Source organism: Notechis scutatus, chromosome Z, assembly GCF_049901735.1.
Source record: "Notechis scutatus isolate UNSWTSFEM ecotype Mainland chromosome Z, rNotScu1.2, whole genome shotgun sequence".
NCBI classification, from domain to species: domain Eukaryota; kingdom Metazoa; phylum Chordata; class Lepidosauria; order Squamata; family Elapidae; genus Notechis; species Notechis scutatus.
Window position 1 is genome coordinate 118,382,328 of NC_142025.1, and position 24,534 is coordinate 118,406,861.

A 24,534-nucleotide genomic window follows, 5' to 3' on the forward strand; every position below is an offset into this window, starting at 1 on the left:
ATGCTTCTATCCAGTTATTCAGTTGTCCAGGAATGCTTCTATCCAGTTATGGTCGCAGCGAGTCCTCATTGGGTTCATCCTGCAAGCCCATATAAGAGGACGGGCACACATATGTGACCCTATCTCAGGGGGGGCGGGGGGAGCAGGTGCCTCTGAACATGCGCAGAACGCTTTCCCTGCCGGGCCATCCTTCCTAGGGTGGCTTGGGCGGTTGCAGTAAGTCCTCCTCACCTGAAAGTGAGGAGGCTCTCTCTCTCTCTCTCTCTCTCTCTCTCTCTTCCGCTTTCCCTTCTATCCCCTTCCCGGAAGGCGCGTCTCGTCTGCTTCACATGTGCTGGGAGTTTGGACGCTGAGCAGCAGCGGCAGTAGCAGCAGTTGCAGGCTGAGCTCCCGCCCGGGAAGTTCTCCGCCTTCCTCCCGCCCGTCCCCGGACTGTGGGCTCCCTTCCTACGCCCCCTTTTCCATGCCCTCCGTCCGGGCCTTCCCTCGCTGCCCCTGACTGTCTCCTCTCGCAGCCCCATGGCAGCCCAGCAGCTGGAGCAGATCCTGGCGCTCTTGCTGCAGCCTGACAACGCCGTCATTCAACAGGTAAAGCGGCAGGCAGGTGGCGAGGGATGGGAGAAGGTGGGGGGAGAAAGGGGGATTGGGAGCATGGGCTTGGCCATTGCAAGGCGAAGGGAGAGCGTGGCTTTGGGGAGGGGTGGTGGTGGAGTGGATATAGAAGCAGCCCTTGACTTACAACGGTTCATTTAGTGACCAGGTCGCCGGCAAGTTTGGCAAGGAGGTTTAAAAACAAATCGGCTAAATATTGGAAATGCCACCAGATACCTGGGGCGTATTATCACAGGTGGTGGATGAGTGCAGAGGCAATAAATGAATAAATACAAAAATACAAATGCGGTGGGAAAGGGGAGAATGTAGCATATCGACTTAAAACAGAAATATCTGTGTTGGGGATTTTGTCTGAAACTTAAAATGCATATTTAATTGTAGCTGTGTTAACTGCAGCTAGAATTGGTACTTGCACAAAATTGGAAAAGGGATGAGAATCCCTATGGATGAGAATGTGGTTAGGGAAATATTAGAATGTGCAGAAATGAACAGATTAACACTTGCTACAAAAGAGAAAGAACAAACTGAATATTACATGAATATTCTATTCTAGTCAATTCTATTCTTGTCTTAGTCCTACTTCTCTCTACTCCTCTCCACGCTACTCTGACATGATCAAAATTCAGACACTTGGCCATGGACTCATATTTATGAACCCAGAAATTACACGGCTAAGTAAGATGTTCCTTGAGTGAGTTTTGCCTCAGCTTACCACTTTTCTCGTCCCCTTGGTTATGTGAATCCCCACCACACAGTGGTTTCCCTTGGACTCCGCTGGTCAGAAGGTTGCAAAAGGGGATCGCGTGACTCTGGGGCGCTGCCACCGTCATAAATGTGAGTCGCTTCTCAAGCATCCCAGTGTAAATCATGTGACCATGGGGATGCCGCAGCGGTCATAAGTGTGAAAAATGGTCCTAAGTCACTTTTTTCAGTTTTCCTTGTAACTTTTGGTCACTAAATGAACTGTTATAAGTCAAGGACTACCTGTGTTGGGGGCAGCTTTAACCCTTTGCTGCCTGTTCATTTATCCTACCAGGCAACGGCCGAGCTGAAAGAAGTACTGAAGCAACCGGCAGCCCTTTCCCACCTCTGCCATGTCATGACACATTCACAAGATCCTCAGGTAAGTCACAACAAGCTTGGCCAGGTGAGAGGGATCTCAAACTTCAGCTTGGTTTTAAATATAGGTGACTCATCTCATTTGTGTGTGTCGCCCCCCCCTCCCCCCCCAGCTTCCTTTTCGCTGTCAGAGGCCTTCAGGAACTACTTCTGCAGCCGGCAAAACTTTCAAGGCCTCTGCAGCTGATAACGATCTGGAGCTGTGTTATCAGCTACAGAGGCCTTCAGGAAAATCCTTGCCAGCTGCAGAAGAAATGGGCTGGGGAGGTAGGTGTCTGGGATGTGCGAGGCCTGGTTATAACTATCCAAAGGTAAGTAGTAGGGCAGCTCCATTCCCCCCACATCCCCACCCTAGCTTAATTTTTAAACCCGTCCACTCTGGGGTCTTAATTAGGGCTTATTTGGGGTGCACATGTAAAAATCAAATGGTCTTACTTTCAGGATAGGTCATGTTTTGGGGGAAACAGGTGTCAGGTGAGGCTCCATTCAAAATCCAAGAAAGAAAATCTTAGAGAAAAGGACTTTTACTGGAAATCGAAGGGGTAGCATCAGAAGAATACAAGGTCTGAGGCAATAGGCACGGAAATCACATCTAGAAAGTTATGCCGTGTTCCCACTCCCAATAGTTTAAACTGGCCATCCGATCTGAGGTGTGTATGATGTCATGTGGGGCCTCTTCAGATGGTGTTTCACACATCTGGTGCGCGCTAAGACGTTTGGCCTTGGCCTTCAGAGATAAGAGGCCACATCTGCCGCAGTAAGCAAGCATAGACAAAACATCCCAGGTTTACATTTCACCAACTTAAACCTCCCTTCCGCCCACAAAGCCCAATTATTCTCTCCCTCCACCTTTCTATATCAGCTGGAAAGGCAAGCAGAAAAAAAGGTTTCTTAGAGGCTGACAACAGGGTAAAGTCGTATTCTCTCTTGTGCTTATTTGAATGCTACCTTTTCTACATTCAGCTTCGCTCAGTGTGGCTTTCTCCTTGCCGAAGCCACCATTTCTAATTCTCAAAAAATCTGTTTTGATCCTTTCCTCCACAGCCTTACCATTCTCTCTCTTCTCTTCTCCTCCTCCTTTCACAGATCCAGCAATTTGCCTCCGTGTTGCTCAGACGGCGGCTGAGCAAACACTGGAAGAAAATTGGCGCGGCAGATCAAAATATGTAAGTCCAGAAAAGACAAATATATTATTATGAATTAACTAGGTTTCATTGCATAATTAGCCAGAGGTTTGACCTCCTACCCAGTCCTCCCAAAGGACCTGGGATGTAGAGGTTTGATGGTATCAAAGCTTTAATCCAGGAGATCCACTGGTCCCAATAAAGCTGCCTTTTGCAATTAATTTAAGCTACAGTTAGTATAGAATAACAGAGTTGGAAGGGACCTTGGAGGTCTTCTAGTCCAACCCTCTGCTCAGGCAGGAGACCCTCTACCATTTCAATTTTTTTTTTAATTTCCAGTGTTGGAGAATTCACAACTTCTGGTGGCAAGCTGTTCCACTGGTTAAGTGTCCTCCCTGTTAGGGAGTTTCTCCTTCATTCCAGGTTGCTTCTCTCCTTGATGAGTTTCCATCCATTCCTTCTTGTCCTGCTTTCAGGGGCTTTGGAAAATAATTTGACTCCCTCTTCTTTGGGGCAGCCCTTCAAATATTGGAAGGCTGCTATCATGCCTCTCCTAGACCTTCTCTTCATTAAAATAGACCTACCCAATTCCAGCAACCGTTCTTCACGTGTTTTAGCTTCCAGTCCCCTAATCATCTTAGTCCTTGACTTACGGCCACAATTGAGCCCAGAATTCATCTTGCTAAGCGAGAAATTTGCGAAGTGAGCGTGGCTCCATTTCGCAGCTTTTTCTCCGCCACCACATTTGTGAAGCGGATCACTGCGGTTGTTCAATTAGTAACTGCGTTGTTAAGTGAACCTGGCTTCCCCATGGACTTCGCTGGTCAGAAGGTCCCCAAAGGGGTGGGTGTCACGTGACCCCCCAGGGACCCTGAAACCATCATCAGTACGAGTCAGTTGTCAAGCATCTGAATGTAAATTTACGTAACCATGGGGATGCTCGTAAGAGTGAAAAACTATCCTAAGTTCCTTTCCTCCGGTGCTGTTGTAACTTCGAACGATGCACCAAATAATGCCACGTCACTTGTGCGGTGGCCTGGGCTGCGGAGACCTGGTGCCCGGATCTCGAGGGCCTGGCTGGGCGCTTGCCCTCCACTGCCCAAGGGTCTGGACAGCCTGCACCACCGTCCAAGGATGCTGCACATGGCCTTAGAGGGATGGCAAAGCTCCCCTGAAGGACACGACCCCTCTTCTTGGTCTCGCCTGCTGGAGACAATGGGTGCCCCACAGCTCTGCCGGTGCCACCACGGGCACCTCCAACATGAGTCCTGTCAAGCTGGCCACACCCAGGGGTGGGATTCAGAAATCCCAGCAGGCGCTGCCTGGTTGCTGGGTGGGCGTGGCCACGGTGGGCGTGGCCTGCTGGAATTTCCGCAAGGGCCATTTTTCACCTTCCCCGGAGTCCGGAGGCTTTCCCTCGGGCCTCTGGGTGGGCAAAACAGCCTCCCCCAGGCTCTTGACGGCCCCCGGAAGCCCCACGAGGTCAAACACAACCCTGATGCGGCCCTCAATGAAATTGAGTTCGATACTCTTGGTCTAGGGTCTCGTGGTGGACTAGAAGACCTCCGAAGTTCCTTCCCGCTCTATTCTTGTTTGGTATGCAGTGATTCCCTTAACCACGGCGGCAAGGAAAGTTCGTAAAATGGGGCAAAACTCATTTAACAGCTGTCTCGCTTAGTGAAGGGAATTTTAGGCTCTGTTGTGGTCGTAAGTCGAGGGCAACCTGTAGTGAGAACGAAAGTTTTGAAAGCAGCAAACTTCACGCGCAAAGTATCATATTTTTGTACTTTTAGAGGATATGGAATAGGGTTAAAATATTGGAATCAGAGTGACCCAACTCAGAAAAATCTTCAACAATGTGGCTCCCTTCCTAAGCTAAGAGTGTGTATTTTTATTTCAGAACTAGCTCGATCCCCGTGCTGCGCTACAAAACTTTGTGATCGGGCTTAGATTTTGGGGAGGAAAATAAGGGGAGGAGGGGAATTCTGCCTATGCTTACCAGCATCCATCGGTATTCATCTGGCTAGCGTTCTGTCAGTGTGTGTGAGAGTCGAGGGCTGTTTGGAAACTGAAACAGTATTTGCTGTGTGAGCAAGAAGGAGACAGCAAGGAGCCTGGGCGTGGCTTAGCTCAACTGTTCTGTACTAAAGCTGCTTGGTGCTCTGAAACTGAAACTCCTCTGCTTGTGTTTTGCATTTGGAAGAGATTTCTTTTCAGGTGGGGAAGGGGAGTAGAACTCCTTAGCATCAGAGCGTGTTAATAATAATATTAATAGAGGAAATACTCTAAATGCCCTGATGGCCATTTTGAAAAATCCTTTCTTAGTGAACCCCTAGAAGCCAAGAGGAAGATACGGGCCAAATTTCAAGTTTGTAGGCTTGACCATTGTGGAGGTTTTGTGCTGATGCGTGAGTGGTATTTTGCTTTTGCATAGATAGAAGATTAAAATCTCCCCCCAAAATCTCGTCTCTTTCAGGATCAAGTCCCTGGTGCTAAGCAGCTTCCAACAGCAGACAGAGTGAGTACTCCTGTTTGGGGAGGCCCTGAGGGGGTTGGCTCCCCATATCTCTCTCCCCGCCTCTCCTCCCCAAAGATAACCGTCTTTTCCAGCCATAAAGTCTCCCTGGGCTTAGCCCAGCTGGCTGCTGCCATCCTGAAGAATGAGACCTTGAAGAAATGGCCCCAGGTGCTTCACAGCATTCAGCACGGGGCCCATTCCCGAGACCCCCACAAGTGCCAGGTGGGTCAGGGCGGGGCAAGCGGGGCAGCCAAGGGAGGGAAGCGTTTCAGGGTCTCCTTTGAATCCCTCCTTCCCCATCGGTCCCACACCTACGTCTGTCTATTTACCTACCTATCTACCTCTCTGTATATCTATTATTATCTAGCTATCTGTCGATTGATCGATCTTCCTACATACCCACCTACCCACCTACCCATCTATCTATCTATCTATCTATCTATCTATCTATCTATCTATCTATCTATCTATCTATCTATCTATCTATCTATCTATCTATCTATCTATCTATCGTATATATACACTGCTCAAAAAAATAAAGGGAACACTTAAACAACACAATGTAACTCCAAGTCAATCACACTTCTGTGAAATCAAACTGCCCACTTAGGTAGCAACACTGATTGACAATCAATTTCACATGCTGTTGTGCAAATGGAATAGACAACAGGTGGGAAGCATAGGCAGGTAGCAAGACATCCCCAATAAAGGAGTGGTTCTGCAGGTGGTGACCACAGACCACTTCTCAGTTCCTATGCTTTCTGGCTGATGGTTTGGTCACTTTTGAATGCTGGCAGTGCTTTCACTCTAGTGGTAGCTTGAGACGGAGTCTACAACCCACGCAAGTGGCTCAGGTAGTGCAACTCATCCAGGATGGCACATCAATGTGAGCTGTGGCAAGGTTTGCTGTGTCTGTCAGTGTAGTGTCCAGAGCATGGAGGCGCTACTAGGAGACAGGCCAGTACATCAGGAGACATGGAGGAGGCCGTAGGAGGGCAACAACCCAGCATCAGGACCCTACCTCCACCTTTGTGCAAGGAGGGACAGGAGGAGCACTGCCAGAGCCCTGTAAAATGACCTCCAGTGGGCCACAAATGTGCATGTGGCTGCTCAAACGGTCAGAAACAGACTCCATGAGGGTGGTATGAGGGCCTGACGTCCACAGGTGGGGGTTGTGCTTACAGCCCAACACTGTTCAGGACGTTTGGCATTTGCCAGAGAACACCAAGATTGGCAAATTTGCCACTGGCGCCCTGTGCTCTTCACAGATGAAAGCAGGTTCACACTGAGCACATGTGACAGACGTGACAGTCTGGAGACACCGTGGAGAACATTCTGCTGCCTGCAACATCCTCCAGCATGACCGTTTTGGCAGTGGGTCAGTAATGGTGTGGGGTGGCATTTCTTTAGGGGGCCGCACAGCCCTCCATGTGCTCGCCAGAGGTAGCCTGACTGCCATTAGGTACCGAGATGAGATCCTCAGACCCCTTGTGAGACCATATGCTGGTACAGTTGGCCATGGGTTCCTCCTAATGCACGACAATGCTAGACTTCATGTGGCTGGAGTGTGTCAGCAGTTCCTGCAAGACGAAGGCATTGATGCTATGGACTGGCCCGCCCGTTCCCCAGACCTGAATCCAATTGAGCACATCTGGGACATCATGTCTCGCTCCATCCACCAATGCCACGTTGCACCACAGACTGTCCAGGAGGTGGGGGATGCTTTAGTCCAGGTATGGGAGGAGATCCCTCAGGAGACCATCCGCCACCTCATCAGAGCATGTCCAGGTGTTGTAGGGAGGTCATACAGGCACGTGGAGGCCACACACACTACTGAGCTTCATTTTGACTTGTTTTAAGGACATTACATCAAAGTTGGATCAGCCTGTAGTGGTTTTTTCCACTTTAATTTTGAATGTAACTCCAAATCCAGACCTCCATGGATTGCTAAATTTGATTTCCATTGATAATTTTTGTGTGATTTTGTTGTCAGCACATTCAACTATGTAATGAACAAAGTATTTAATAAGAATATTTCATTCATTCAGTTCTAGGATGTCTTATTTTTGTGTTCCCTTTATTTTTTTGAGCAGTGTATATATATCTTTCTCACTCTTTCCCTCTCTCTACCTACCTACCTACCTATCTACCTCTGTATATCATCTGTCTGTCTGTCTACATACCTACATACCCACCTACCCAGCTATCATCTATCTATCTGTGGTATATATCTCTCCCTCTCTCTCTCTTTCTCTACCTACCTACCTACCTACCTTTGTCTGTATATCATCTATCTAACTATGTCTGTCTGTCTGTCTACATACCCACCCACCCAGCTATCATCTATCTATGGTATGTATGTGTATGTGTGTGTGTATATATAGTGAGAAGCACAGAGCTGAAGACAGAAGCCTGAAGATGATGAATGAAACTTCATCGAAACGTTGCCTAGATACTTCCAATCTTACGCGGGAGAAAACCCGAATAACCAAAGATCCACATACAAATACCCGAGAACCTCAGAAAACATTATATATATATATATATATATATATATATATATATATGGATCTTTGGTTGTCGGGTTTTCTCCGCAAGATTCAAATATCTAGGCAGCGTTCAGCAGTCCCACTCGCCATCTTCAGGCTGGTGCTTTCGACTTAGTGCCAGTGCAAGCAGTGTGTGACCGGAGCTGCCATCTCTATATATACAAGTGGTGGGGATGGTGTGCTGGGCTGGTTGGCTGTGCTGCAGCCTCTTGATTGGTTGATGGAGTTGATGTTGGTATAATGGGCTGTGTAATGGCCTTTTGTTGTAGAGATATCCTGGATCTTGTGCTGTCATCTCCTGGGTCGTTAGCCTCTTGTGTTTTAACGGCTTGGGTAATGGGTTGTGTGATGGGCTTGTGAGTTTTTTTTTTTTGTTGTGGTATCCTGGGTCTTGCGTTGTAATCTCCTGGGTCGTTTGTGTTTGATCTCTTTTCCATTAGCCTCCTGTGTAGTAACAGCTTGGGTAATGGGTTGTGTGATGACCTTGTGAGATTTATTGCTGTGGTATCCTTGGTCTTGTGCTGTGATATCCTGGGTCATTTGCTGTGTTGTGACTTCTTGAGTTCTTGAGGTGTAATTTCTTGAGTTTTCTGATGTGATGTCCTGAGCGGGTGGCTGTGATGTAGCATTTTGGGTTTTTAATATGGCTTTGAGTTTGGGGTCTGGGTCTGTGTTCGTTTGGCTTCGAGTTCGTGGTCGTGCCACATCTTCATGGTGGGGGTCAGTTCGCTTCATGTATGGTTCAGAGGAGTTTGAAGTGGGTAGTGATGCAGCTGCAGTGCGGCTTCTGGTCTGTGGTCGTGTCTCATCTTCTGTGTGGGTGTGAGTCTGATTTTTACGTGGAAGTGTGGTGGTGGCATCTTGTGTGGCCCTCATGGGTGTGGGTCTGGTGTCATTTATCATGTTGGTACTCGTCTGTTCATGAGGGCGGGTTCCAAATGGCTGGTAAGCGGGAGGTGTCATCTCTTTTATTCATGCTGTGTGGGCGTTTTTCTATCTCTATGGCTTCTCTGATTATTCTGCTGCTGTGGTGTTCAGTTTTGGCGATAGTTCTGGTATTTTTAAGGTCAATCTCATGTCCTGTGGCTTTGAGGTGTTGGACCAGGGAAGAGGTTGGTTCTTCTTTTTGATTGAGTTCTTATGTTCTTCAAGCGTGCACTTATTCTTCTGTTAGTTTGTCCAATGTATGTGGTGAGGCAGGCAGTGCAGGGGGATTTCATATACTCCTTGGTTTTCTAACTTTCGATTTTGTCTTTAGGGTTTCTTAGGATGGTGGATATTTTTCTGTTTGTGCAGAATGCTGTTTTAATGTTGTGTTTTGGAGGATCTTGCTGATTTTGTCTGTAGTGCCTTTTATATATGGGAGGAGGGCTTTGCCGTTCTCTTGTTCTCTGTCTTGGATTTTGGTTGGGGTTTCTTTTTGGATTAGGTGGGTGATCTTCTTTCTTTGAAATCCATTGGCTGTTGAAGTACGTTGGTGAGAGTGTTTAGTTCGGTTTTTAGGTGTTGTTCATCAGCTAAGCATTTTGTTCTGGAGATGAGTGTCTCAGCTACGGAATTGATCTGTGCTGGGTGGTGGTGTGAGAGTGCGTGTAGATAGCGGTTTGTATGTGTTTTCTTTTGGTAGATGGTGTGTCCTAGGGAGCCATTGGGTTTTTGTATACCAAGACATCTAGGAAGGAAGTTGATTGTTAGCTTCTGTTTCCATGGTGAATTGTATTTTTGGGGTGTAGGCTGTTGAGGTGTGTGAGGAAGTTGTTCAGTTTTCTTTCCCGTGTGGCCAGATTATGAAGGTGTCATCTGCGTATCTGAGCCAGAGTTTGGTTTTGTGATCATATTTTTCTAGAGCTTGTGTTTCAAAGTGTTCCATGTAGAGGGTTTGCGATGACAGGTGAGAGGTGATCCATGGGTGCTCCTTCTATTTGTTTGTATTTTTGTCCATTGTAGGTGAAGTATGTATTGGATAGACAGTGGTTGGTCAGATCTAGGATGTGCTTGGGGGGTTGTATTTGTTTTGGATGGCTGTCAAGGCTTCTTTTATTGGCACTTAGGTGAAGAGGGATATGACATGCGAAGCTAACTAGTAGGTCGCTGGGTTGTAAGTTTTGTTTCTTTATGATCTCGATGAACTGGAATGAGTTTCTTACATGTGAGTTGATGGATTATGGTCTCCCCAAGATACACAAAGAAGGAACTCCACTTAGACCAATAGTCAGCTCCATAGGCTCACCTCTACAAAACCTAGCCAAATTTCTCGCCAAACAACTACAGCCCTATGCAGAATCCATCAACTCACATGTAAGAAACTCATTCCAGTTCATCGAGATCATAAAGAAACAAAACTTACAACCCAGCGACCTACTAGTTAGCTTCGATGTCATATCCTCTTCACCCAAGTGCCAATAAAAGAAGCCTTGACAGCCATCCAAAAACAAATACAACCCCCAAGCACATCCTAGATCTGACCAACCACTGTCTATCCAATACATACTTCACCTACAATGGACAAAAATACAAACAAATAGAAGGAGCACCCATGGGATCACCCTCTCACCTGTCATCGCAAACCTCTACATGGAACACTTTGAAACACAAGCTCTAGAAAAATATGATCACAAACCCAAACTCTGGCTCAGATACGTAGATGACACCTTCATAATCTGGCCACACGGGAAAGAAAAACTGAACAACTTCCTCACACACCATAACAGCCTACACCCCAAAATACAATTCACCATGGAAACAGAAGCTAACAATCAACTTCCCTTCCTAGATGTCTTGGTATACAAAAAACCCAATGGCTCCCTAGGACACACCATCTACCAAAAGAAAACACATACAAACCGCTATCTACACGCACTCTCACACCACCACCCAGCACAGATCAATTCCGTAGCTGAGACACTCATCTCCAGAACAAAATGCTTAGCTGATGAACAACACCTAAAAACCGAACTAAACACTCTCACCAACGTACTAACAGCCAATGGATTTCAAAGAAAGAAGATCACCCACCTAATCCAAAAAGAAACCCCAACCAAAATCCAAGACAGAGAACAAGAGAACGGCAAAGCCCTCCTCCCATATATAAAAGGCACTACAGACAAAATCAGCAAGATCCTCCAAAAACACAACATTAAAACAGCATTCTGCACAAACAGAAAAATATCCACCATCCTAAGAAACCCTAAAGACAAAATCGAGTTAGAAAACCAAGGAGTATATGAAATCCCTGCACTGCCTGCCTCACCACATACATTGGACAAACTAACAGAAGAATAAGTGCACGCGTTGAAGAACATAAGAACTCAATCAAAAAGAAGAACCAACCTCTTCCCTGGTCCAACACCTCAAAGCCACAGGACATGAGATTGACCTTAAAAATACCAGAACTATCGCCAAAACTGAACACCACAGCAGCAGAATAATCAGAGAAGCCATAGAGATAGAAAACGCCCACACAGCATGAATAAAAGAGATGACACCTCCCGCTTACCAGCCATTTGGAAACCCGCCCTCATGAACAGACGAGTACCCAACATGATAAATGACACCAGACCCACACCCATGAGGGCCACACAAGATGCCACCACCACACTTCCACGTAAAAATCAGACTCACACCCACACAGAAGATGAGACACGACCACAGACCAGAAGCCGCACTGCAGCTGCATCACTACCCACTTCAAACTCCTCTGAACCATACATGAAGCGAACTGACCCCACCATGAAGATGTGGCACGACCACGAACTCAAGCCAAACGAACACAGACCCAGACCCCAAACTCAAAGCCATATTAAAAACCCAAAATGCTACATCACAGCCACCCGCTCAGGACATCACATCAGAAAACTCAAGAAATTACACCTCAAGAACTCAAGAAGTCACAACACAGCAAATGACCCAGGATATCACAGCACAAGACCAAGGATACCACAGCAATAAATCTCACAAGGTCATCACACAACCCATTACCCAAGCTGTTACTACACAGGAGGCTAATGGAAAAGAGATCAAAACACAAACGACCCAGGAGATTACAACGCAAGACCCAGGATACCACAACAAAAAAAAAAAACTCACAAGCCCATCACACAACCCATTACCCAAGCCGTTAAAACACAAGAGGCTAACGACCCAGGAGATGACAGCACAAGATCCAGGATATCTCTACAACAAAAGGCCATTACACAGCCCATTATACCAACATCAACTCCATCAACCAATCAAGAGGCTGCAGCACAGCCAACCAGCCCAGCACACCATCCCCCACCACTTGTATATATAGAGAGATGGCAGCTCCGGTCACACACTGCTTGCACTGGCACTAAGCCGAAAGCACCAGCCTGAAGATGGCGAGTGGGACCTCGCCAAACGTTGCCTAGATACTTTGAATCTTACGCGGGAGAAAACCCGAATAACCAAAGATCCACATACAAATACCGCGAGAACCTCAGAAAACATATATATATATATATATATATATATATATATATATATATATATATATATATATATATATATATATATATATATATATATATATATATATATATATATATATATATCTTTCCTCTCTACCTACCTACCTACCTCTATATATCATCTATATATCTATCTATCATTTCCTAGCTTTATTATTTTTACAAGGAGCTCAAGGCAGCAAACATACCTAACAATACTCCGTCCTCCTTATTTTCCCCCACGACAATAACAACCCTGTGAGGTGGTTGGGCTAAGAAAGAGGGATTGGCTCAAAGTCCCCCAAGCTGGCTTTGGCAGAACTAGAACTCATCGTCTCCTGTTGATTGGCCCAAAGTCACCCATCTGGCCTTCTGGTCTAAGGCGGGACTAGAACTCCCTATTTCCTGGCGTCTAACCTGGTGCTTTGACCATTAGACCAATCAACCCCTTTTGGTTTGCAGATGGCGTTGCTACTGCTCCAGTCCTCCCTGGATCTGGACCCAGACCAATTCTGTCCCTACTACAAAGACATTCTGCGCCTCTTCCATCAGTTGCTCAACAACCGAAGTCAGCTGGCTGTCCTCTACTATTCCCTCCGGAGCTTACGTGCCATGGTTGGCGGGCTTAGCTCCGACGAAGTGGTGGGTAGACCCTCCTCCTCCTCTTTCGTCCCACCTCTCCGCTTTTTCCTCTTCCTGTCATTGAGGGCGAAGCCTTCGGAGGATGTTGTTGGCCGAACGTAGCTCAAAGGGTCAGGGGAACTCTCTGCCACCAGATCCTGGTTAACCTGCGGCCCTCTCAATGCTCCTGAGCCTCCCCCCCCCCCGCTTCCAGCTGTATTGGCAGTGGCTGCTGATCTAGAGAGCTTCTCAATCTTCCCTCTGGATTACACAGTGATCTTTGTTTGAGAAAATAATCTCTTTTTTTTTTAAACTGGATCTCTGGTGGATCGATTTCGGTGGATCAATTGTATGCTTTAATTTTAGTGGTATGGTGGCCTGGAGGTGGATCTCTTGCCTCACAATTAGGAGGTTGTGAATTCGATCCTAGGTAGAGATCGGTGAGAATATATCTGCTGAATATAACTACGCATTGGCGACAGGAAGGGCATCCAGCCAATAAACACCCAGTGCCATCCAATTGCCCAGATTCTACCCCTATAAGTTGTTAAAAGATGATGGTGCACCATATGCTTTAATTGTATCAATTGTTAAATGAGGAGGTTCAGATCAAACACCCTTTGAATCCTGGTTAACTCTCGAGGGTTTAATGGCCTGGCTGGGGAATTCTGGGAGATGAAGTCCACCCATCTTAAAATGGCTGAGGTTCAGAATCGGATTTAATTTTTAAGTGTAATACCGTTGTTTTCTCCCTTTGGATTCCTCTCTCCTTCTTTATCTTCCAGACTCTGATGTCTTCCATGATGCCCAAAGTGATAGCAGCCATCCGGGAACTCATTCACGTGAATGAGGTACTATTTTGTATGCGCACGTATGTAAAATGCTTGCTTTTAGCTGCATACTGTCTGGGCAATTCTGGGAGTTGAAGTCCATCTTAAAATGGCTGAGGTTGAGAAACATTTGATATTCAAGGAAACTTCCTCCTGGCTTCCCATTAATGGGTATACAGGTAGTCCTCAACTTATGACCACAATTGATCCCAAAAGTCCCCTTGCTAAGTCGTGCAGTTTAGTGAGCTTTGCTCCATTTTACGACCTTCCTTGCCATAGTTGCTAAGTGAATAACTGCAATTAATAAGTTAGCAACACGGTTGTTAAGTGAATCTGGCTTTTTCCCCCCTTTGACTTTCCTTGTCAGAAGGTCGCAAAAAGGATCCCGGGACAATGCAACTGTCATAAATACGAGTCAGTTGCCAGGGACCTCCGAATTTTGATCACATGACTATTGGGATTGCCACAACGGTCGTAACTGTGAAAAACATCCCTTTGTTCATCGCCAATCTCACTTTGTCACTAAGTGAATTGTTGTACAGTGAGGACTACCTGGTGTGGGGTTTTTTCTCTTCTGCCCAAACCCCTCTCCCCACCTTAATTCCTGTCTGGCTAAAAGGATGTCTTCATTATCTTGATATCGCCCTGAATTTTCAGGCAAACGTCGGCGTAGGACAGTGGTGGTTAATGTTTTCGGGCTCCTGTGCCAAAAGTTGCATGCAAGCACAAGTGCGCATGCTCTCGCATGCCAGCACCCAGAAGGCAATGCGCACGCCCCCCCATGCCCCCTGCACATGCGTGCGCACTTCCTCCCCCAGCCCCCTTACCTACACTGCACCTCTCAGTTGATTTTCGGCCTGTTTGAGGCCTTTTTCAGCCTCCCAGTGGCTTGAGGGAAGCTTCTGCAGCCTTTGCAGGCCAAAAAATAGACCCGTTTCGTCACTTCCTGTGTTTCTGGAAATACCGGAAGTGACAAAACGGGCCTGTTTTTCGGCCTCCGGAGGCTGCAGAAGCCTCCCTCAAGCCTCTGGCAGGCTGAAAAAAAGCCTCAAATGGGCTGAAAATCAGCCAGGACGTACGCGCATGTAAGTTTGTCTGGGGCTCAAGTGCCCGCACAAATGGCTCTGCGTGCCACCCGTGGCACGCATGCCGTAGGTTCGCTATCGCGGTCGTAGGACGTAACCCTTCCTACCAATCCTCCTAAGCTGGTTCTGGGTCCCCAGGGCCAGCCCGCCCCCCCAGGGGTCGAAATGCCAATTCTGAGGAGTGGGTCAACCTGGTTGAGAGATTCTAGCCACGAATGGGGGGGATAGACCTGGCCTCCAGCCTGTCCCATCCCACCCACCCTGAAAGGTTAGGGGACTCTGGTTGACCCCACTGGGTTTAGGGGTCCTAGGGAATCGTTGCCCCGTCCAGAGGGCAACCGTTTGGAGAGAGCTGCTGGCCTCTTCTGCATTCATCTAATCCAGGAGTGAAAAAACGATAGGCCCATGAGCTGGCTCAGGAATTCTGGGAATTGAAGTCCACAAGCCCTGAAAGGGCCTATCGCTCCCCAACTCTGATCTCATCCTCGGAATGCAATGTGTTATTTTTCTCCCCCCTTTTCTCTTTTCTAACTCCTCCCACACATCCCCCCAAAAAAAAACAACCTTTCAGGTCCAGGCAAGCGAAGCAATGGAGGTTTTTGACGAACTCCTGGAGACTGAAGTTGCCATCGTGGTCCAGCATCTCTCCGAAGTCGTGAATTTCTGCCTGGAGGTGACCGACATGGATGGGCTGGCCACACCCCATTCCTGCTACCTGCGCCAGTCCACTGTTGTCGCCTATACTGGCCACGCCTCTTTCCTGACAATTACTCCACTCCCATGGCTCCCCCTGCTGGCCCCACCTCTTTCCTTAAACTTATTACACTCCCATGATGCCCCTGTTGGCCACACCTCTTTTCTTATACTTATTCCACTCCCATGGTGCCCCTCTGCTGGCCACACCTCTTCCCTGACACTTACTCCACTCCCATGGCTCCCCTGCTGGCCACGCCTCTTTCCTTAAACTTATTCCACTCCCATGATGCCCCTCTGCTGGCCACGCCTCTTCCCTGACACTTACTCCACTCCCATGGCGCCCCTGCTGGCCACGCCTCTTTTCTTACACTTACTCCACTCCCATGGCTCCCCCTGCTGGCCACGCCTCTTTCCTTAAACTTATTCCACTCCCATGATGCCCCTCTGCTGGCCACGCCTCTTCCCTGACACTTACTCCACTCCCATGGCGCCCCTGCTGGCCACGCCTCTTTTCTTACACTTACTCCACTCCCATGGCTCCCCTGCTGGCCACGCCTCTTTCCTTAAACTTATTCCACTCCCATGATGCCCTCTGCTGGCCACGCCTCTTCCCTGACACTTACTCCACTCCCATGGCGCCCTGCTGGCCACGCCTCTTTTCTTACACTTACTCCACTCCCATGGCCCCCTGCTGGCCACGCCTCTTTCCTTAAACTTATTCCACTCCCATGATGCCCTCTGCTGGCCACGCCTCTTCCCTGACACTTACTCCACTCCCATGGCGCCCCTGCTGGCCACGCCTCTTTTCTTACACTTACTCCACTCCCATGGCTCCCCTGCTGGCCACGCCTCTTTCCTTAAACTTATTCCACTCCCATGATGCCCCTCTGCTGGCCACGCCTCTTTTCTTACACTTATTCCACTCCCATGGCTCCCCTGCTGGCCATGCCTCGTTCATGACAATTACTCCACTCCCATGGCTCTCCCTGCTGGGCACACCTCTTCCTTAAACTTATTCCACTCCCATGATGCCCCTGTTGGCCACGCCTCTTTCTTACACTTACTCCACTCCCATGGCTCCCCTGCTGGCCACGCCTCTTTCCTTAAACTTATTCCACTCCCATGATGCCCTCTGCTGGCCACGCCTCTTTTCTTACACTTACCCACTCCCATGGCTCCCTGCTGGCCATGCCTCGTTCATGACAATTACTCCACTCCCATGGCTCTCCCTGCTGGCCACACCTCTTTCCTTAAACTTATTCCACTCCCATGATGCCCTGTTGGCCACACCTCTTTTCTTATACTTATTCCACTCCCATGGTGCCCCTCTGCTGGCCACGCCTCTTCCCTGACACTTACTCCCACTCCCATGGCGCCCCCTGCTGGCCACGCCTCTTTTCTTACACTTACTCCACTCCCATGGCTCCCCTGCTGTCCACGCCTCTTTTCTTACACTTACTCCACTCCCATGGCTCCCCTGCTGGCCACACCTCTTTCCTTAAACTTATTCCACTCCCATGATGCCCCTGTTGGCCACGCCTCTTTTCTTACACTTACTCCACTCCCATGGCTCCCCTGCTGGCCATGCCTCGTTCATGACAATTACTCCACTCCCATGGCTCTCCCTGCTGGCCACACCTCTTTCCTTAAACTTATTCCACTCCCATGATGCCCCTGTTGGCCACGCCTCTTTTCTTACACTTACTCCACTCCCATGCCCCCTGTTGGCCACGCCTCTTTCCTTAAACTTATTCCACTCCCATGCCCCCCTGCTGGCCACGCCTCTTTTCTTACACTTATTCCACTCCCATGGCTCCCCCTGCTGGCCATGCCTCTTTCCTGACACTTACTCCACTCCCATGGCGCCCCCTGCTGGCCACGCCTCTTTCCTGACACTTACTCCACTCCCATGGCGCCCCCTGCTGGCTGCAGACAGATCCGGCCAGACCTAATTCCATCTTTTTCCACAGGTGGCCTCCAACCAGGGGCTGAGTGACAGCCTGCGGGTGAAGGCGCTGTCCTGTATCAGCTACCTCATCAAGTTGAAGAGCAAGGTCGGGGGCTGCCTCTGACTCACCTCCGTTCCCTCCGTCTCCCAGGCGGCATCTCGGCCCCCTCTTCCTCCGCCACGGGCACTCACCCCTCTCACTTCTCACCCTCCCCCCCACAGGCCATTTTGAAGCACAAACTCCTCTCGCCCATCCTGAACGCCCTCTTCCCCATCATGAGTGCAGATCCCTCCCCGGGACAGATGGACATGGAGGACGAGTTGATCGAGGAGATAGAAGATGAGGCGGAAGTCCAGTCACCCAAGCACTTCGCGGTCCAGGTCTGGCTTTTTTTTTTTTTTGTGGGGTTGGGCAGCAATCTCTCCATTTCAACTCTCCTCGCTTCCCAGGGTGCTCCGGGGTTCGTGGGTTGGGCCTTCTCCTCCCAGAATCCCCTGTGTTCGGGCCCAGCTGCTTTCTAGGCCCCCTGCCTCTGGGTCCACAACTCCCAGGATGCTCCTCTTCCCCCCTCCCCCAGTTCGTTCCCAGAATTCTTTGCTTCAAGTCCCAGCTGGGTCTTTTGCCTCAGAAGCTGTTCTGACCCAGCTCCCAAAACACGACAAACCCTCTGAAGTGAACTCAGAGATTCCTTTATTAGGAGCGCCGGCAGCCCCGGCAAAAAGTTTCTCTCTCACCGCAGGCTAACAAGTCCGTCCGTCCGGAAGATGAATAGTTGTCTGCCACATCTATTCGTCTCCGCCCCCTGTCTTTTATCCCCCGAGCTTGGGTGGGACCTCGCAGCAGCGGTGGCTCTTCTGTCCTGCCCATAGATTTCCACTGCTCTCCTCTCCTCTGCCTTCTGACCTTCCGCGTGACAGACACTGGACCCAGCTTTTCCTCCTCTTCGTCATCAGCCACCTCCAGACCTGGGGGCTGTTGACTCTCCATCTGAGGCTGACGGCTGGCCCAGGCTCTGCTCTGTCTCTCTGCCAGCTCCATTCCCTCTTCCCCCGCGGAGCTCCCAGGTTGCCCTGACGCTAATCCTGACTCCCATGCCTTCTCCTCCTCTGTTTCAGCTGTTGGAGGGGTGGCGGCCGACAGGCCACGAAAAAGGCTCTCCAAATTGGCAACTTTAAGACTGGTGGACTTAAGTCGGCAGTTTGTGGAGTGTGATTCAATGGGTGGAGCTCCTACAGCACAATAAACCACAAATCTTGGTGTATTCCTAGCAGAGCTATGATACACTATGCCCAAAATAGAGAAACAACAGCAGATTAAGTGAATGCTCTCCAAGTTGGCAACTGCTGGACTTTAACTGGCAGTTTGTGGAGTGTGATTTAATGGGTGGAGTTCCCACAGCAAAGGAAACCACAAATTTTGGCTTAATTCCCAGCACAACTATGATACATGTTCTGTCCTCGCTACACGTTAGTATGTGTGCAGCTCGACATGCAACTAAACCTACCTATCCTCCAATAAAACAACCACGTGCGTAGATCTGAATGCTTTAGTGGAAGAACAGGATATAGTGAACCTGGGGAAAACAGGGATACATACAGTGAGAACCAAATACAAGATAGACTGTTAAGTTACTGCTGAACATCGCAATGAATAAATACAAGCAATTTAAATCTCACCAGCGATGGTCTGTGTGTGGGATGTGGGTTTGTTCTTGGATGACCATGTGCTTCTGCCCTCTCCAAATGCTAAAGGAAATGGAGTCTGGCTTCCCAGCGTGCACTTGGTTTGAGAGTGCGGGCTGATGGGTAAAATGGGTTGGGTCAGCTTCAAAACAATATGCTTGGAGTATATTTGTCTCTCCGGCCACTAGATGGAACTAGAGGGCAACAACAGTATATAAAGTTATATGGTGTGGCATGACAATACATTATGCCCAAACAGAGAATTGACAGCAGATTTAGGTTTAGGGTCAAGTAAGGGCTCTTCAAATTGGCATCTTTAAGACAGGTGATTTTGGAATATGATTCAGTGGGAGGAGTTCCCACAGCACAATAAACTACAAATCTTGGCTTATTCCCAGCAGAGCTACAATAAAAAACTTTTAAGACTGCTGCACTTCAATCGGCAGTTTGTGGAGTGTGATGCAATGGGTGGAGTTCCCTTAGCGCAGGAAACCACAAATCATGGTTTATTCCCAGCAGAGCTACGATACACTGTGCCCAAAACGGAGAAACTACAGCAGATGACGGTTTAGGGTCTAGTGAGGGTCTAGAGCAGCAATCTCCGCTCTTGGCAAAGTTAAGACGGGTGGACTCCAATTCCCAGAATTCCCCAGCCAGCCTAGCTTTCTGGGAGTTGAAGTCCACTCGTCTTAACACTTCCCAAGATTGGAGACCCCCTACCCTATAGGATCTCCCGTCAAATCTTCCTTCTGCCTCCCCCCCAACAGGTGATTGACATGCTGGCGCTGTACCTGCCCCCTGAAAAGCTTTTCCCCCAGCTGGTGAGTGGGAGCATTTTGGGAGGGGCGCAGGGTGTTTCAGAATGACAACAAAGTGGTGGGGGGCGGGGCAGCCAGGCCTTAAAAGTACTTCCTGCCGGTTTGCTCCCACCCCAGACCCCTCTGATGGAACCGGCGCTTATGAGCCCTAATCCTTACCATCGGAAGGCTGGGCTCATGTGTTTGGCGGTGTTGGCCGAAGGCTGCGGGGATCACATCCGTAACAAGTACGTACCAGGCGGTTCGCGATCAGGCCCCCGCGGTCCTCGACTTACAGCCCTAAGGGACACCACAGCCGTAAATCGTACCCCCCAACTGGATTTTGGTTCGGGGGGTTCCCTTGACATGCTCTGGCCTCCTCCATATGTAGATCCACGTCCTTCTGTCCACAGACACCTTCGGCCCATGCTGCAGGTGGTGTGCCAAGCCCTGGCAGACGACAGCCAGGTGGTGCGCAACGCTGCGCTCTTCACCTTGGGCCAGTTCTCCGAGAATCTGCAGGTGAGCCGTGCCGAAAGGAGAAAGCAATTTTATCGTTTGAATGATTGCTTATTATTAAAGCGAAAGTTAAGCTGTTATTAAATGTCCATGGAGGCTCTCAGTCATCCAGATGAGTGGTGCTTTGGTTTTTGTTGAGTCGCATTCTCAGAAATAATTTTCTCCTTTTTCCCCCCACCCTTCTTCTCCTTCTTCCCTAACCGTAGCCGGACATCGTTCGTTTTTCGGATGAAATTATGCCCCTTTTGCTGCGCTACCTGGCGGAGGTCGATCTGGCCCACACTACCCACCTGGCCAAGGCCTACTACGCCCTGGAGAACTTTGTAGAGAATCTGGGTGAGACCCCCTGAAACCTAGTTTCCATTTTGTGGCCTGCACAGGTAGTCCTCGACTTACGACCGTCATCAATCCTGGAATTACTGGCCATTAAGCAAATTCTCACGGGACCAATCCAATTTTATGACTTTTTTTTTTTTTTTTTGCAATGGTCATTAAGCGAACGGCCGTACGTTGGAGAGCCCCCCGTAACGGTTTTAGCGATAATCCCTAACGCTGTGTTCCTCCACTGGAGTAAATTTTAAGAGGCGAGGACTTCAACTCCCGGGATTCTCCTGTGCTGGCTGGGGAATTCTGGGAGTTGAAGTCCGCCTCCCTTAAAGTGACCAAGATCAAGAAACATAATAAAATGTGACTTTGGTAGCTGCGTCACTGAACTGTACTGGTGGTCCTCTGCTTAATGACCTTACCAATTAGCTTAACAATTGAGCCCCGAATTTACACTGCTGAGGGAGACATTTGTCCTATTTTGTGATTCTTCTCACCCCGTTGGTGAAGTGAATCGCTGCAGTGGTTAAATTAGTCCCACGGTCGTTAAGCAAATCTGGCTTCCCCATTGACTTTGCTTGTCAGAAGGTCGCAAAAGGGGATCGCATGACTCCGGGATACTGCGGCTGTCATAAATATGAGTCGTTTGCATCCGATGTAAATCAATTGACTGGATGCTTCAGCGGTCATTAAGTGTGAAATACGGTCATGTCCCTTTTTTCAATGCCATAGTAACTTTGGTCTCTAAACAAACAGCTGTAAGGCGAAGACTACCTGTATTCTGGCAGGATAACTGAATTATTAACCAATTTCTCTCTCTGCTCCCAACAGAAGACAAGATTGAGCCCTACCTTCCAGCTCTGATGGAGAGGATGCTCAACACCTTGGCCTCCCCTGGAATTCCCCGCGCCAAGGAGCTGGCGATTAGCGCCATTGGGGCCATTGGTAGGCTGACCTCTTGACACACACAGAGACAAATGTGCACACACCCTGAAAAGGGAACCGGCCCACTTTTTGTGCGGTGGGACTAGAACTCACCGTCTCCTGGTGATTGGCCCAAGGTCACTTTCATGCCAAGGCGGGACTGGAACTCACCATCATCTGGTGATTGGGCCAAGGTCACTTTCATGCCAAGGCGGGACTAGAACTCACCGTCTCCTGGTGATTGGCCCAAAGTCACTTTTGTGCCTAAGGCGACACTAGAATTCACTGTCTCCTGAAGATTGACGCAAAGTCACCCAGCAGGGCTTTCATGCCTAAAGTGGGACTAGAACTCACCGTCTCCTGGTGATTGGCCCAAGGTCACTTTCATGCCAAGGCGGGACTAGAACTCACCATCTCCTGGTGATTGGCCCAAAGTCACTTTTGTGCCTAAGGCGACACTAGAATTCACTGTCTCCTGAAGATTGACGCAAAGTCACCCAGCAGGGCTTTCATGGCTAAAGTGGGACTAGAACTCACCGTCTCCTGGTGATTGGCCCAAGGTCACTTTCATGCCAAGGCGGGACTAGAACTCACCATCTCCTGGTGATTGGCCCAAAGTCACTTTTGTGCCTAAGGCGACACTAGAATTCACTGTCTCCTGAAGATTGACGCAAAGTCACCCAGCAGGGCTTTCATGGCTAAAGTGGGACTAGAACTCACCGTCTCCTGGTGATTGGCCCAAGGTCACTTTCATGCCAAGGCGGGACTAGAACTCACCGTCTCCTGGTGATTGGCCCAAAGTCACTTTTGTGCCTAAGGCGAACACTAGAATTCACTGTCTCCTGAAGATTGACGCAAAGTCACCCAGCAGGGCTTTCATGCCTAAAGTGGGACTAGAACTCCCAGTCTCCCAGGTTCTAGCCCCATGCCTCCCCCATTGGACCAAACTGGCTCACAGATCTAGTTGCTGCACACCTCACCCAGATCCTTAGATCATTTCTGGTGGAACCCGTTCCTGCTGACCTCCCTTGTCCCTTGTGATCTCCAGCCCAGGCTGCCAAGGGATCTCTTCTGCCATATTTCCAAGCCATCATGGAGCACCTGACAAGTTACATGCTGACCACCTGGGAAGACCTCAGGCCCATCCAGATACAATCTGTCGGTACGGAAAAATTTTCACCGCTCTTATGGCCGTCATTAAAACGAAAAGCATTGGGTGCCAGGACTTTTGGCTTTATAAAGTTTCCAAAATAACTTCCACGATAATAATAATAATAAAAAAAGCCAATTTAGGTCTTCAGCTTGCAACTGGAAAAATATTAATTATGGAATAATAGAAAATACATGGATTTTAGATTTTGGCAGTGGGTTTGCTCCCCGACCTTGTTTTAATTTAATTTTTGAACGTCTCGTTACCACTCTGGGTAACATTGTCGGGATTTTTCTTGTCCTATTTTAGCTCATATATAATTTGATAAAGAGGAATAAGAAAAATCATGCTACTGATGCTACCTAGTCAGGTAACGAAATGTTCAAAAATTAAATTAAAACAAGGTTGGAGAACAAACCACTGCCCTCCCCCCCCCCAAAAAAAAGATTTATTATATTATTAAATAGTTTTATGTGGCCACCAAACTCACAGTCCTTCTGGTCTGCGTACAACATTAAAAACAATCCAAAACCCCCCAGAATCCTCTTGATTGACCGAACAACTACACAGATTCACTTAATGACTGTAGGAAGAAAGGTCATAAAATGAGGAAAAGCTCATTTGACAACTGTCTGGCTTAGCCAGAGAAAATTTGAGCCTAATTGTAGTCTTAAGTCAAGGAGTACCTGTATATACAGATAGTCCTCGAGTTACAGCCATGATGGAGCCCACCCATTCTGTGACCAGACCAATATTACATCCTTTTTTGCAGTGGTCACTCAGGAAAAGCAGCCGTTGTTAAGCAAACCGCGTTTGGCTTGTTGACTAGGGAATTCTGGGAATTGGAGTCCACACATCTCAAAATAGCCACGGTTGAGAAATTCTGATTTATCCACACCTCCCTGTTTCCCTTTTGCAGAGACAATGGCTACCCTTGCCAACGTCCTGAGTAATGACATCTTCCGGCCGCTTTCTGAGAAGTGTTGCCAGCTTGGACTGGACCTTTGCGACAGAGTGGACGACCCAGACTTGCGACGATGCACGTACGTCTTTTGGGGCCATTCCCATCACCCGGTGTCAATTTTTCCCTCTCGTCTCGGTTCCTTTTAAAGCCCCAGCCTACCGTATGTGGGTAAATTTTCAATGATGGGAAATTGTCACCATGTTTGAAGGTGGCTTCTGGACACACTGAGAATATATCTGCTGAACAAAACTCCACACTGGTGACAGGAAGGGCATCCGGCCATTAAAACACTCTGCTAGCTCCATTCAGTTGTCCAGACTCCATCCATTACGGATTACGGGGTCCTTAAAAGACAATGACTCTTCTCAAATCTGGGTTGTACGTAGCTTTGAGGGAATACGCTGTAACTTTGAACGGTCACTAAGCGATGGGTTACAAGTTGAGGATTACCTGTATAGAGACTGGCTAGGTGCTATACTATTAAAAAGGCAGGGCTGGGATGAAAAAACAACATGATTAAATCAACAACTAAAAGTTGTGCCCAATTATACAACTTTTTTTTTTTTGCTATGGTTCTTTTTTTTTTAAACAAATTTTATTCAGTT

At 48.4% G+C, this 24,534-nt stretch overlaps 1 protein-coding gene across 1 annotated transcript in view; it reads left to right on the top strand.

Moving 5' to 3' along the window:
- The first annotated feature begins 311 nt into the window (after positions 1-311).
- Positions 312-24,534, top strand: part of IPO4 (importin 4) — a 51,563-nt gene continuing 27,340 nt past the window's right edge. Inside the window, 17 exon segments of the mRNA XM_087946945.1 lie at positions 312-588; positions 1,649-1,735; positions 2,818-2,897; positions 5,332-5,373; positions 5,466-5,595; positions 12,851-13,030; positions 13,795-13,860; positions 15,496-15,597; positions 17,591-17,674; positions 17,791-17,949; positions 20,019-20,072; positions 20,187-20,296; positions 20,462-20,570; positions 20,774-20,903; positions 21,723-21,836; positions 22,864-22,977; positions 23,885-24,008. Coding sequence (XP_087803071.1) covers positions 520-588; positions 1,649-1,735; positions 2,818-2,897; positions 5,332-5,373; positions 5,466-5,595; positions 12,851-13,030; positions 13,795-13,860; positions 15,496-15,597; positions 17,591-17,674; positions 17,791-17,949; positions 20,019-20,072; positions 20,187-20,296; positions 20,462-20,570; positions 20,774-20,903; positions 21,723-21,836; positions 22,864-22,977; positions 23,885-24,008 — 1,754 coding nt within the window. The 5' untranslated portion in view covers positions 312-519.